Source organism: Microcaecilia unicolor, chromosome 1 (assembly GCF_901765095.1).
Source record: "Microcaecilia unicolor chromosome 1, aMicUni1.1, whole genome shotgun sequence".
Classification (NCBI taxonomy): Eukaryota; Metazoa; Chordata; class Amphibia; order Gymnophiona; family Siphonopidae; genus Microcaecilia; species Microcaecilia unicolor.
The window spans coordinates 690,442,966-690,456,741 of record NC_044031.1 but is presented as its reverse complement, the minus strand read 5'-3'; the positions used below and the strand labels follow the sequence as shown (position 1 = coordinate 690,456,741).

At 45.3% G+C, this 13,776-nt stretch overlaps 1 protein-coding gene across 1 annotated transcript in view; it reads right to left on the bottom strand.

Annotated features, from left to right (window-relative positions):
- The window catches only part of VPS13C (vacuolar protein sorting 13 homolog C), a 992,635-nt gene that overhangs the window by 792,053 nt on the left and 186,806 nt on the right, over window positions 1–13,776 (bottom strand). The window contains exons 15-16 of the mRNA XM_030188422.1: window positions 7,354–7,495; window positions 3,111–3,205 (exon numbers count right to left, since the gene is read on the bottom strand). Coding sequence (XP_030044282.1) covers window positions 3,111–3,205; window positions 7,354–7,495 — 237 coding nt within the window. The remainder of the gene's footprint in view (window positions 1–3,110; window positions 3,206–7,353; window positions 7,496–13,776) is intronic.

Below are 13,776 nucleotides of genomic sequence, written 5' to 3'. Positions count from 1 at the left end.
AACACTGTGGTAATAAATAAATAAACAGAAGTGGCATTTTTTGTTTTTGGACTTTTTTGAACCTCACTCTTTTCTTTGTTGCCAACTGTGAGGTGTTTTTCTTCTCGTTTTTGCCTACTGTCCACAATGCATATGCATGAGATAGATTTGTATACTAAGGAGGCAATGAATGCAATGTACCTCATGCATATACATTGTGAATATTCTGAAAACCTGACTAGCTGGGTGTACCCCGAGTACTAGGTTAAGAGCACTGTACTAAAATGTGGTAAAGTTTTGCACTTATTGTGCTTTAACTACAAAAATTCAACATGTGATAAGTACAAAGACTGTTAATTGTTAACGTGGTGCCCAGCATGTTCCTTGCAGTTATTGCAGAGAAAATTTATTTTGCATTATTTGCAATCAGGATGGATGTACGTGGAGGGCAATTCTACAACACGGTACCTTGTAGAAGCTGATTCTACTAAGGATTGTATGCGCCTATGCTCCTTTATAGAATACTACCTTAACCATGTATTAACACACCTAACATTTAGCTGAAACCACTTGCCCCCCCCCCCCTCCAAGAGCTACAGCAGGGACATTCTACCTATGCTACCAATGTCCTACACATGCTCCACCCCTTTATATGCCTTCCTTGCATTTAAATGCTATGCAAGCTATGCACAATGGTATATGATACTGCTTAGGCAGCATGCTAGCATATAATCTGGAAAGTGCACACATATGCTAGTATTCTAAATAATTACACGTTAACACACTAACCCCCAGATTCTATATATATCGTGACTTAAATTGCGTGTGCAAATCTGGTCATATTCTGGATTTGCACATGCAACCTAATTAGCTAACAAAGCGTTGATAATTGCCAAATAAGCAATTGACATTAATTGGCATTAATTAGAATGTATATGCACAACTGTCTAAGCACATTCTATAACGTGATGTGACCATGGGCTTGTTGTGGACGTTTCACAAGTCTATGTGCGTTGTTATAGAATACTAGTAAAAAAGGCCCGTTTCGGTGAAAAATGAAATGGGCGCTAGCAAGGTTTTCCTGGGTGTCCCCCCCCCCCCCCCCCCCCAAGGTGGCAGCAGCCAGTGCACCACCGTCCCCCCCCAAACAGGTCGCCGGCGCTTCCACCCCCCCCCCCCTGTCCTACATCAGCAGAGCGCCGCTTCCCCCCCCCCCCCGTCTAACAGAGAAACACAATTTAAAAAGTTAACCTGCAAAAATGGTTTAACGAAGGAATCGGAGCCGCGCATGCCAACCATGGGTTGTGAGCTGTGCATCTGCTCCTCCTCTCAGCGTTGACGTCACTGCCCCTGGACCGGAGGTGTACCCCGTAGTGACGTGAGATGAGGTCTCCTCCTCTCACATCGCTATGGGGTACACCTCCGGTCCAGGGGCAGTGACATCAACGCTAAGAGGAGGAGCAGATGCACAGCTCACAACCCATGGCTGGCTGCAGGTCCCCAATTGGTGCGTCAAAACGTTTTGGCAGCTTAACTTTTTTAATTTGGTTTTTCTATCTGACGGAGAGGGCGGGGGAAGCGGCGCTCAGCTGATGTAGGACAGAGGGTGGGTGTGAGCGGCGGCGACCTGTTTTTTTTGGGGGGGGGGGAGGGTGGAGCAGTGGGTGTTGCGACGTTGGGGGTGGGTGGAGGGTGGAGCACTGGGTGTTTTGACCTGGGGGGGTGGAGGTGGTGAGCGGTGGCAACATGTTAGGGGGGGTGTAGCGTGGTGGTGGTGGTGGGAACTTGGGGGGGGGGGGTTAAGGGTGAGGGGTGGTGATTGGGGGGCCGTGGCGTCGTACTGTTGGAAAGTTGGTAGGGGTGAGGGGCAGGGACTTTGGGGATGTGTGGGCGTCTGGCTCGCAGATTCCTTCGTTCCGTCCCTCCCTCCCTCGGACGTTCAGGTTGGCTGCCTGCTTGCTTGCCTGCCTGCTTCCCTCCCTTCCTTCTCTCTCACGGGTGTGCTTTTTGTTTGGTCGAGTGTATGTGCTCCGCCCTCGACGTCACCACGTTTGACACGAGGGCGGGGCACAGACATGGTGAGTTGGATGGCTTCACCACCATGAACTTACGAACCGGTGTGTGATTGCCTGCAGTGACGTCGGTGTCCTCAGAATGTTGAGGGAGCGTTTTATTATAGTAGATACCCAGTCTGTGTCTAATTTAGGCATTGGCATTTACATCAAGTTTTATTTGGCATAACTGCCCACGACTAAAGTTAGTCGTGCAGACTGGTGCTCAATGTGTACTCTATAATCCACGTGGAAATTGAGGGATATTCAATAAAGCACACCTAGGTTTAGGCGTACTTCACAGAATTTGCCTACGCATTTTTTTCCCGTGTGGATTTTTCAGGCGCCATATATAGAAACTAGTCCTATGTGCACCAGTGCTGATTGTGTAAGTGACAGCATGCCCCTTGTTCACCCATAACCCATCCAGTTCCCACCCTGTTACATGGCAGGACAGTAACAGTTATCATGCATTGAGGGGATAATTCTATAACTAGGCATCACCATTTTCAGGCACCATAGAATCTAGTCCTAGGTGCACCAGTGCTGATTGTGTAAGTGATAGCATGCCCATTCTTCACCCATAACACATCCAGCAGGACAGTAACAGTTATCATGCATTGAGGCGGTAATTCTATAACTCGGTGCCACCATTTAGGAGTCCTGAGGCTATGTAGTAGGTGCATATTCTACAACCATAGAGTTGGTTTAAGGGGAGAAGACTAAATGTAGCAGGGACACATGTAGTTTACAGTATTCTTTAAGTTACACACTTAACAGGCAGCCTCACCTATGTCAATACCGTGTATGTCCCCCTTGCAAACAGGATGCATATTTGTAAGTTAAGTGGATATTTGCAGAATAAGCAAATGCTAACATTTATGTGGGTATATACGTAAATACATGCTTAAATGCAACTGCTTAGTGCACTTCAGTGAACAGGCCCCTTAGAACACATAGGGGCACTTGTACTAAATCATACTAAGAAATGAACACCTGATTTACCAACCATTCCTGTGTACATAAATGCAAATATTTTTTTTCTCCTCCTGTATAATAGTATTCTGGATTTTTTTTTACCTCTTTAGGTAACATAAGGTTATGACAGCTTTCACTGTATCCAATGGCAGTAAACAATTTAGCCTTTTCTTCTGGAGTCATAAATTCATCAATATCTGTAAAATATTTGCTCAAATTAGTTTGCGTAGAATCGTCAACACACCAAATAACTATTTTCATAAAATGGTCACAAGGGCAAAGGGATTAGAAAAAAAAACCTTTTACAACCAGGTACCCAGATTCATTGCATCCTTTTTGATAACAGTTGTATTTCCTAAATATGAATACAATATTTTACACTTTAAAATATCCCATAAGCTTCATAAAACACTTAGGGATTACCAAACTTACCTCATAACAACTGCAAAGCCTCTGTATAAACTGTTGAGTGCATTCCCAGCATCTTCCCATACAATTAATGCAGAGAGTGTTTTCCTCACTGCACATAATTGTATTGTACATAATTACTGCCATATTAACAGAAGGTAATTTTATAAAGACACACCTATTTCTAGGCGCCAAGGCAATGCCTCTATTTGGAGGCTGGTCTTTAAGGAAAGAAGACAATTACTTTACATTATAGAATACTAGTAAAAAAGCCCCGTTTCTGATGCAAATGAAGGGCTAGCAAGGTTTTCTTCAGAGTGTGCGTGTGTCCTCTCTCTCTCCCCCTCCCCCCTCTGAGTCCAGTCCTTAAGTGTTAAGTTTCCTGCTGTACTGTGTTTGTGTTACAGAGAGAGTGAGGGTGTCTCTGTCCCCTCCCCCCTCTGAGTCCTTCACTGTTACAGAGAGAGGGATTTGGTGCTGTGCTGTTTTCCTTCACTCATGGGGAAAGGGGATATCTCTGGCGCTTCACACTTCCGGCTGGAGGCTTCATAGAACGTTGGTGTGCCTTTTATATATAGAGATTGGGTTGGTGTGCCTTTTATATATAGAGACTAGAACAGCAAACACGTGTATATTCTCCACACTATTCTGCATTAACTGTTAACATCAAAATTAACCTGTGCTAAATGCTAAGTTGCCACATTAACTACCAACAAGTATGACTTTGCTGTATATCAAAAATAAAATTGAACTTGAACCCACATTAACTCTCAATGCAGCAATTAGTGTGTGCTAACAGCTAATGCAACTTAGTAAATAGGCCCATTCGAGGTCTTATTCACTATGGGGCCCTTTAACTAAAGTTTAGCGCACACTAACGGAATTAGCACACACTAAATGCTAAGAAACCCATTTTATATCTACAGCCTTCTTAGCATTTAGCATATGTTAAGTACATTAGCAAACGCTAAACTTAAAGGGCCCCTAGGATTTTTCTCCAGTTCTCAGGCCAATGTAGTAAGCTATGCTATTGTATATTTTAATTGAGTGGTTTATGCCAAATTTTCCTGCACTAATCTTAATCTCAGTGCAGTACTTTTCAAGAGCAGGGGGGAAAAAATTAAGGATATGCATTCCTTAGTAACTACTTTTTTTTTTTTTTTTTTTAAATACTGAAAACCGGGGGGGGGGGGGGGGGGGGGGAGTCTATGTTTTTCCTGTATCGTAAAAAGCACACGCTCTTTTCAAAAGAATGTACACTACTAAATATATAGCGCCCAAAAGCAAAAAAAGAAAATTAAAACTCAAACAAAATAACAATTCCAGTAAACACAGTGGGGCTAGATTCTATTTATGTTGCCTGAAAAATCAGCGTGGAAAAAAAAATACGCCTAGGCATATTCTCTAAAGTATTCCTAAATTTTATAGCATTAGGCTTAAAGGTCCACATGGTACATAGAATACAATAAGTGCCTCTCCATGTGACCAAATTTAGTCAGAGCCATTAACACCACGTTTTACTTGGCGTAAATCCAGACACCTAAATTAGGCACAGAGCAGGCTTATTCTATAACAGCGCACATAGATTTTAGAAATGCCCATGCCTCGCCCATGACCGCACCCCCCCTTTTCAACTAGGCGACTTACAATTTATGTGCACCACGTTACAGAATACACTTAGCAAGTTGTGCGCATAAATCTTAATGCCAATTAGTGCTGAAAAATGCTTGTTAACATCCAATTGACAGTACTGATTAGCTAGTTAACCAATTAAGAACAGAAAGAGTATACTGGGTTAGACCAATAGTCCATCTACCCCAGTATTCTGTCTCCAACAGTGGCCAAACAAGGTCACAAGTACGCTCGTTGTTATAGAATATGCTTCGATTTCCACTCAGAAATTAAGGCGCAATATATAGAATCTGGCAGAACATGCTAAATGAAAAAAGATTTTTGGGCTGCACATTTCTAGAAAATTGGCAATAAAACCACTATGTTGGAAGGGTTGCACAGTGGATACTAAAATGAAACTTACCTAGTAGTGTTGAATCTTTACTCTGGAGATTCTAACACAAGAGCTAAAGCGTCATCTAAGCTGAAGTACAACACTTTACCGCAGATGACCATTTTTGGTAGCTCTCCAGCACCTGATAGCTTAATAAGTCCCAACCTCCTAACCCCAACTCTGTAAGCACTAAAGTGGGTAGTCTAGTGAGTCCCAGACTGCACCCAATCTTTGAGTTGGAAAGCAAGAGCGATGCCAATTCACTCCAGCCTCCAGTGCCAACATCTTCCAAAATGTTAGGGCCCAATCCATGGTGATGCACTGGGATACACTCTAAGGGTTTCATTTGCCAGACTGGCTCCTAGTGATGAATCTGGTGCATTCCTATGCACTGGTGGAAGTCAGGAGCTACCATTTTGCAAGTTAGCAGTGCCAGAGGCAGGAACAAGTAGACACCACTCCTGCCTCCCAAATCCAAAAAGTGGGTGGGGGATTCAGCATCCACTGGGCCCCCAGGGACATTTTACTGGCTTTTTTGTCTCCTTTTTTATCCAAGTGTTAGCAAACCCCCATTCACTAAACAAGGAGAAAAGACACCTTATGTACTATATAAGGAACTGTGGCAAATTTCTACTAAGGTGTGCATGGGGTTTTTTTCTGTCAGCACATATCTTTTTACATAGCATTAATTTGTGTTCCATTAGTTTACTGCATTGGCAGAAAGTTTATTTCAGCATGTACATGGTAACACTATGTGCCGAAGCTCTGTGCAATGATTTATACAGATGCTGTACATCTATAGCGAAAAAAATCTTAGTGAATTCAGGCATTTGGTTAGGAGTTTTCACTAGTGTACTTTGGTGTGCTGCTTCATTGTCAAACACAAACAATCTCACTGAGGACAAGGCCTTTACAGAAATTCCTGAGGTGGAGTTTAACCCAAAGAAATAAACAAAAACAAGCTTAAGAAAGATTACCTATCAATCATAATGAAATCCATATTAAAACTAGATAAACCATGATGGCTGAAATTTTCCTCAAGTTCAATCTGCCAGCAGAGCTGTCCAGATAACTCAAGCTGGCCAAACAGGTATAACGATCAGTCAACTCTGTGCTGTTCACTTTAGAACAGATCCTCAGCAAAAAAATAGATTCAGGTTGAGTTATCTGGACAAAGTTATCCAGATAAAAGCTGCCTAGCTAACTTACCTACCCAAAATGTGTACAAAATGTTAAACATTTTAGGCATATGCATTTTAGACTTACACTTTAATACCCAAGTATATATTTACATATCTCTAAATACTGACCAAAAAAAACAGGTAAGAGAACTCATAGTTGCTCTACAGTTGCTACTACATAAAGGCAAGCTAGATGCTTCTGCTCATGCCATCACTTATTTTCTTCTTTGGGAGTTAAATTATTTGTGCTATATGGTAAATCGGGATAATATGTAAACACTGCGGCAATACCTATGATGCCATTTAGCTTGGACTTTAGTTTTTACACAAGATAGGAGATATTTTATGTTACCTTACAGTAGTCCTCACCCTTTCTCCGAGAAAGGACTTTTGAGCACTGTACCACTTAAATAATAAAATCTAGGGAGCATCTAACAAAGTAGATGTTACCATTTATAACATATCTAATCATTTCATCTCGTAATGTCACAGTAATGCTTTTTATTCCAAAAGTAATTTTATAGTTGAAAAAGGCATAAAATTTCATCTTAAACATTCTAAAGTACTACATGTAAAATAAAAGTGAACTCTTGCTAATATTCTGCTTTCAAAAATCTTTTCACTTGATCCAGATAAGATCCCACAAATCTGAAGGTGCTACTCTGATATTTCAGGTTGGAATGCTGAAAACGATTCTTTAAACATTAAACAGCTATCAGATGTGCATTTTGAGCTTATTTTCATGACTTACTTTCTGAAACTGAAGACACTTCTTGCTCTTCCTTTTTCTTGGGTTCCCTCTTTCCCCAAAACCCACTGAACCATCCTCCTCCTTTTTTCTCTCCTCCCTGTAAGGTCTTTTTCCCAACCAATTTTTGGCCAGACCTTATTGCCTAAGTAGGAAAAATATATAATTGTTTAAACAAAAATACAAATTTCTTCTTGCTAGTATTTTAAAAACCAACGTCAACTGAGCATCATATTTACAGATCACTGCATCTAAGATAATGGTCCCTAGAACATACCACAAACCTAAACGACATGTGTGTGTGTGTGTATATATATATATATATATATATGAGAAATATACACACATATACATGTAAAGCGAAGATACTTACTTGTAGCAGATATACTCCAACGACAGCAGGCCTTATATGCTCATATGTGAGCAATGCGATCTGTGTTACCCAGTCCGGAGCTTGTGACAAGCTTTTACAGAGCTCTTTGGAGTGCGAGTCACACTCCACCATGCATGCACGAGTGTCTTCCCGCCCACCGCAAGAGCGCAGGACCACCAGTACAATACTATTTATTTATTCGGATTTATTAACCAACTTTATGAAGAGATTCAGCCAATGGGGTGTACAGCTAGAGAATAAACGAAAAGAGAAGCCAACTCCAAGGGGAGGTGGGAGGGTATGTGCAACTATAAGGCCTGCTGTCTACAGAGAATACCTGCTACAGGTATCTTTGCTTTCTCCGAGGACAAGCTATGAATCTCACATGTGAGAAACTCTAGCTACCAGGTTCACTGAAAACAGACAGTCTACCCAGCTTTTTGATTCTCACGTTTATTTATTTATTTTTATTTTATTGCTTTTGTATCCCACATTTTCCCACCTATTTGTGGGCTCAGTGTGACTTACAATACATTGTAACGATGGAAGTACAATAAATTATTACATGATTATGGTTACATTATGAGGGGTAGAGTTAAAACAATGTCCAGGCATCGATAAGGGGGAAGAACAATAGTAAAGAGAAAAAAAAAAAAAGGCTGGGTGTGTTAGAATTATGGGGATAGGTGTACTAGGAGAATGTATTGATGCGTTGCCAACAGTGCGTGTGGACTTAATGTGCTTTGTTCCTTTTGATAGATTTTTTCAAAGAGATGAGTCTTTAGTAGTTTGCGGAAGTTGGTTAATTCATAGGTCGTTCTTAAGTTTCGTGGTAGTTTGTTCCAGAATTGCGTGCTCATATAGGAAAAGGTTGATGCGTGCATCACTTTGTATTTTATGCCTTTGCAATTTGGGAAGTGGAGGTTAAGGAAACTTCGGGACAATCTTTTGGCATTTCTGGGTGGTAGGTCTATTAAGTCGGACATGTACTACTACTACTACTACTACTACTTAACATTTCTAGAGCGCTACTAGGGTTACGCAGCGCTGTACAGTTTAACAAAGAAGGACAGTCCCTGCTCATAGGAGCTTACAATCTAACACAATAACTCATGTCCCGGAACACAGGAGCAGGACAGCGACACACTAAAAGGAGGAGCAGATGCAGAAAGGTAAGGGGGTGGCGGCTTCACCGTTAATGATTTTGTGGACTAGTGTGCATACTTTGAAAGTGATGCGTTCCTTGAGTGGGAGCCAGTGCAGCTTCTCTCGTAGTGATAAACTACCATTGGTGGTGGGAGCCGGGGCTAGTGGTTGGGAGGCGGGGATAGTGCTGGGCAGACTTATACGGTCTGTGCCAGAGCTGGTGGTGGGAGGCAGGGCTGGTGGTTGGGAGGCGGGGATAGTGCTAGCCAGACTTGTACGATCTGTGCCCTGAAGAGGACAGGTACAAATAAAAAGTAGCACATATGAATTTATCTTGTTGGGCAGACTGGATGGACCGTGCAGGTCTTTTTCTGTCATCTACTATGTTACTATGGTCAATTGCACCACGCAAAGGCAAGGTCAAATACAGATTAATCTGAAACTATATACAATCTGAGTGAGAGTACAGCCTGAAACAGAACAAAACGGGCCTAGTAGGGTGGAGTTGGACTCTAGAACCCAAACATATTCTGCAGAACTGTCTGTCCAAACCAACTGTCACATCGGGTATTGTACTCAAGTCAGTAGTGAGATGTGAATGTGTGCACTAAAGACCATGTTGCAGCCTTGCAAATTTCTTCAATGGAGGAAGACCTTAAGTGGGCTACTGAGGCAACCATGGCCAGGCCAGCCCAGCCTAGGCATAAGTGAAATAAACGCAATCTGCCAGCCAATTGGAGATGGTGTATTTCCCAACGGCGACCCCCATCCTGTTCGGAACAAAAGAAACAAAAAGCTGGGTAGACTGTCTGTAGGGCCCAGTCTGCTCCAACTAAAAGGCCAATGCATGCTTGAAGTCCAAGGCATGCAGTGTGCTTTCGCCAGGATCAGCAAGAGGTCAGGGAAAGAATGTTGGCAAGACAATCGACTGGTTCAGATGGAACTCCACTACTACTACTTAGCATTTCTATAGCGCTACTAGACGTACGCAGCGCTGTACACTTGTACATGAAGAGACAGTCCCTGCTCGACAGAGCTTACAATCTAATTAGGACAGGCAAACAGGACAAATCTACTATAAAAGCGAATGCTACATACTTGTAGAAGGTATTCTCCGAGGACAGCAGGCTGATTGTTCTCACTGATGGGTGACATCCACGGCAGCCCCTCCAATCGGAACACTTTCTAGCAAAGTCCTTTGCTAGTCCTCGCGCGCCGATGCGCACCGCGCACGTGCGGCCGTCTTCCCGCCCGAACAGGCTTGTGCCGGCCAGTCTCATATGTAGCAAGACAAAGAGAAGGGAAGACACAACTCCAAAGGGGAGGCGGGCGGGTTTGTGAGAACAATCAGCCTGCTGTCCTCGGAGAATACCTTCTACAGGTATGTAGCATTCGCTTTCTCCGAGGACAAGCAGACTGCTTGTTCTCACTGATGGGGTATCCCTAGCCCCCAGGCTCACTCAAAACAACAACCATGGTCAATTGGGCCTCGCAACGGCGAGGACATAACTGAGATTAACCTAAAAAATTTACCAACTAACTGAGAGTGCAGCCTGGAACAGAACAAACATGGGCCTAGGGGGTGGAGTTGGATTCTAAACCCCGAACAGATTCTGAAGCACTGACTGCCCGAACCGACTGTCGCGTCGGGTATCCTGCTGCAGGCAGTAATGAGATGTGAATGTGTGGACAGATGACCACGTCGCAGCTTTGCAAATCTCTTCAATAGTGGCTGACTTCAAGTGGGCTACCGACGCTGCCATGGCTCTAACATTATGAGCCGTGACATGACCCTCAAGAGCCAGCCCAGCCTGGGCGTAAGTGAAGGAAATGCAATCTGCTAGCCAATTGGATATGGTGCGTTTTCCCACAGCCACTCCCCTCCTGGTGGGATGAAAAGAAACAAACAATTGGGCGGACTGTCTGTTGGGCTGTGTCCGCTCCAGATAGAAGGCCAATGCTCTCTTGTAGTCCAATGTGTGCAGCTGACGTTCAGCAGGGCAGGAATGAGGACGGGGAAAGAATGTTGGCAAGACAATTGACTGGTTCAGATGGAACTCCGACACAACCTTTGGCAAGAACTTAGGGTGAGTGCGGAGGACTACTCTGTTATGATGAAATTTGGTGTAAGGGGCCTGGGCTACCAGGGCCTGAAGCTCACTGACTCTACGAGCTGAAGTAACTGCCACAAAGAAAATGACCTTCCAGGTCAAGTACTTCAGATGGCAGGAATTCAGTGGCTCAAAAGCAGGTTTCATCAGCTGGGTGAGAACGACATTGAGATCCCATGACACTGTAGGAGGCTTGACAGGGGGCTTTGACAAAAGCAAACCTCTCATGAAGCGAACAACTAAAGGCTGTCCTGAGATCGGCTTACCTTCCACACGGTAATGGTATGCACTGATTGCACTAAGGTGAACCCTTACAGAGTTGGCCTTGAGACCAGACTCAGACAAGTGCAGAAGGTATTCAAGCAGGGTCTGTGTAGGACAAGAGCGAGGATCTAGGGCCTTGCTGTCACACCAGACAGCAAACCTCCTCCACAGAAAGAAGTAACTCCTCTTAGTGGAATCTTTCCTGGAAGAAAGCAAGATACGGGAGACACCTTCTGACAGACCCAAAGAGGCAAAGTCTACGCTCTCAACATCCAGGCCGTGAGAGCCAGGGACCGGAGGTTGGGATGCAGAAGCGCCCCTTCGTCCTGTGTGATGAGGGTCGGAAAACACTCCAATCTCCACGGTTCTTCGGAGGACAACTCCAGAAGAAGAGGGAACCAGATCTGATGCGGCCAAAAAGGAGCAATCAGAATCATGGTTCCTCGGTCTTGCTTGAGTTTCAACAAAGTCTTCCCCACCAGAGGTATGGGAGGATAAGCATACAGCAGACCCTCCCCCCAGTCCAGGAGGAAGGCATTCGATGCCAGTCTGCCATGGGCCTGAAGCCTGGAACAGAACTGAGGGACTTTGTGGTTGGCTCGAGATGCGAAGAGATCTACCAAGGGGGTGCCCCACACCTGGAAGATCTGACGCACTACACAGGAATTGAGCGACCACTCGTGAGGTTGCATAATCCTGCTCAATCTGTCGTCCAGACTGTTGTTTACGCCTGCCAGATATGTGGCTTAGAGCACCATGCCGTGACGGCGAGCCCAGAGCCACATGCTGACGGCTTCCTGACAAAGGGGGCGAGATCCGGTGCCCCCCTGCTTGTTGACGTAATACATGGCAACCTGGTTGTCTGTCTGAATTTGGATAATTTGGTGGGACAGCCGATCTCTGAAAGCCTTCAGAGCTTTCCAGATCGCTCGTAACTCCAGAAGATTGATCTGCAGATCGCGTTCCTGGAGGGACCAGCTTCCTTGGGTGTGAAGCCCATCGACATGAGCTCCCCACCCCAGGAGAGACGCATCCGTGGTCAGCACTTTTTGTGGCTGAGGAATTTGGAAAGGGCGTCCCAGAGTCAAATTGGACCAAATCATCCACCAATACAGGGATTTGAGAAAACTCGTGGACAGGTGGATCACGTCTTCTAGATCCCCAGCAGCCTGAAACCACTGGGAAGCTAGGGTCCATTGAGCAGATCTCATGTGAAGGCGGGCCATGGGAGTCACATGAACTGTGGAAGCCATGTGGCCCAGCAATCTCAACATCTGCCGAGCTGTGATCTGCTGGGACGCTCGCACCCGCGAGACGAGGGACAACAAGTTGGTGGCTCTCATCTCTGGGAGATAGGCGCGAGCCGTCCGAGAATCCAGCAGAGCTCCTATGAATTCGAGTTTCTGCACTGGGAGAAGATGGGACTTTGGATAATTTATCACAAACCCCAGTAGCTCCAGGAGGCGAATAGTCATCTGCATGGACTGCAGGGCTCCTGCCTCGGATGTGTTCTTCACCAGCCAATCGTCGAGGTATGGGAACACGTGTACCCCCAGTCTGCGAAGTGCCGCTGCTACTACAGCCAAGCACTTCATGAACACTCTGGGCGCAGAGGAGAGCCCAAAGGGTAGCACACAGTACTGGAAGTGACGTGTGCCCAGCTGAAATCGTAGATACTGTCTGTGAGCTGGCAGTATCGGGATGTGTGTGTAGGCGTCCTTCAAGTCCAGAGAGCATAGCCAATCGTTTTCCTGAATCATGGGGAGAAGGGTGCCCAGAGAAAGCATCCTGAACTTTTCTTTGACCAGATATTTGTTCAGGGCCCTTAGGTCTAGGATGGGACGCATCCCCCCTGTTTTCTTTTCCACAAGGAAGTACCTGGAATAGAATCCCAGCCCTTCTTGCCCGGATGGCACGGGCTCGACCGCATTGGCGCTGAGAAGGGCGGAGAGTTCCTCTGCAAGTACCTGCTTGTGCTGGAAGCTGTAAGACTGAGCTCCCGGTGGACAATTTGGAGGTTTTGAGGCCAAATTGAGGGTGTATCCTTGCCGGACTATTTGGAGAACCCACTGATCGGAGGTTATGAGAGGCCACCTTTGGTGAAAAGCTTTCAACCTCCCTCCGACTGGCAGGTCGCCCGGCACTGACACTTGGATGTCGGCTATGCTCTGCTGGAGCCAGTCAAAAGCTCGTCCCTTGCTTTTGCTGGGGAGCAGAGGGGCCTTGCTGAGTCGCACGCTGCTGACGAGAGCGAGCGCGCTGGGGCTTAGCCTGGGCCGCAGGCTGTCGAGAAGGAGGATTGTACCTACGCTTGCCAGAAGAGTAGGGAACAGTCTTCCTTCCCCCAAAAAATCTTCTACCTGTAGAGGTAGAGGCTGAAGGTTGCTGGCGGGAGAACTTGTCGAATGCGGTGTCCCTCTGGTGGAGCTGCTCTACCACCTGCTCCACTTTTTCTCCAAAAATATTATCCGCACGGCAAGGCGAGTCCGCAATCCGCTGCTGGATTCTATTCTCCAGGTCGGAGGCACGCAG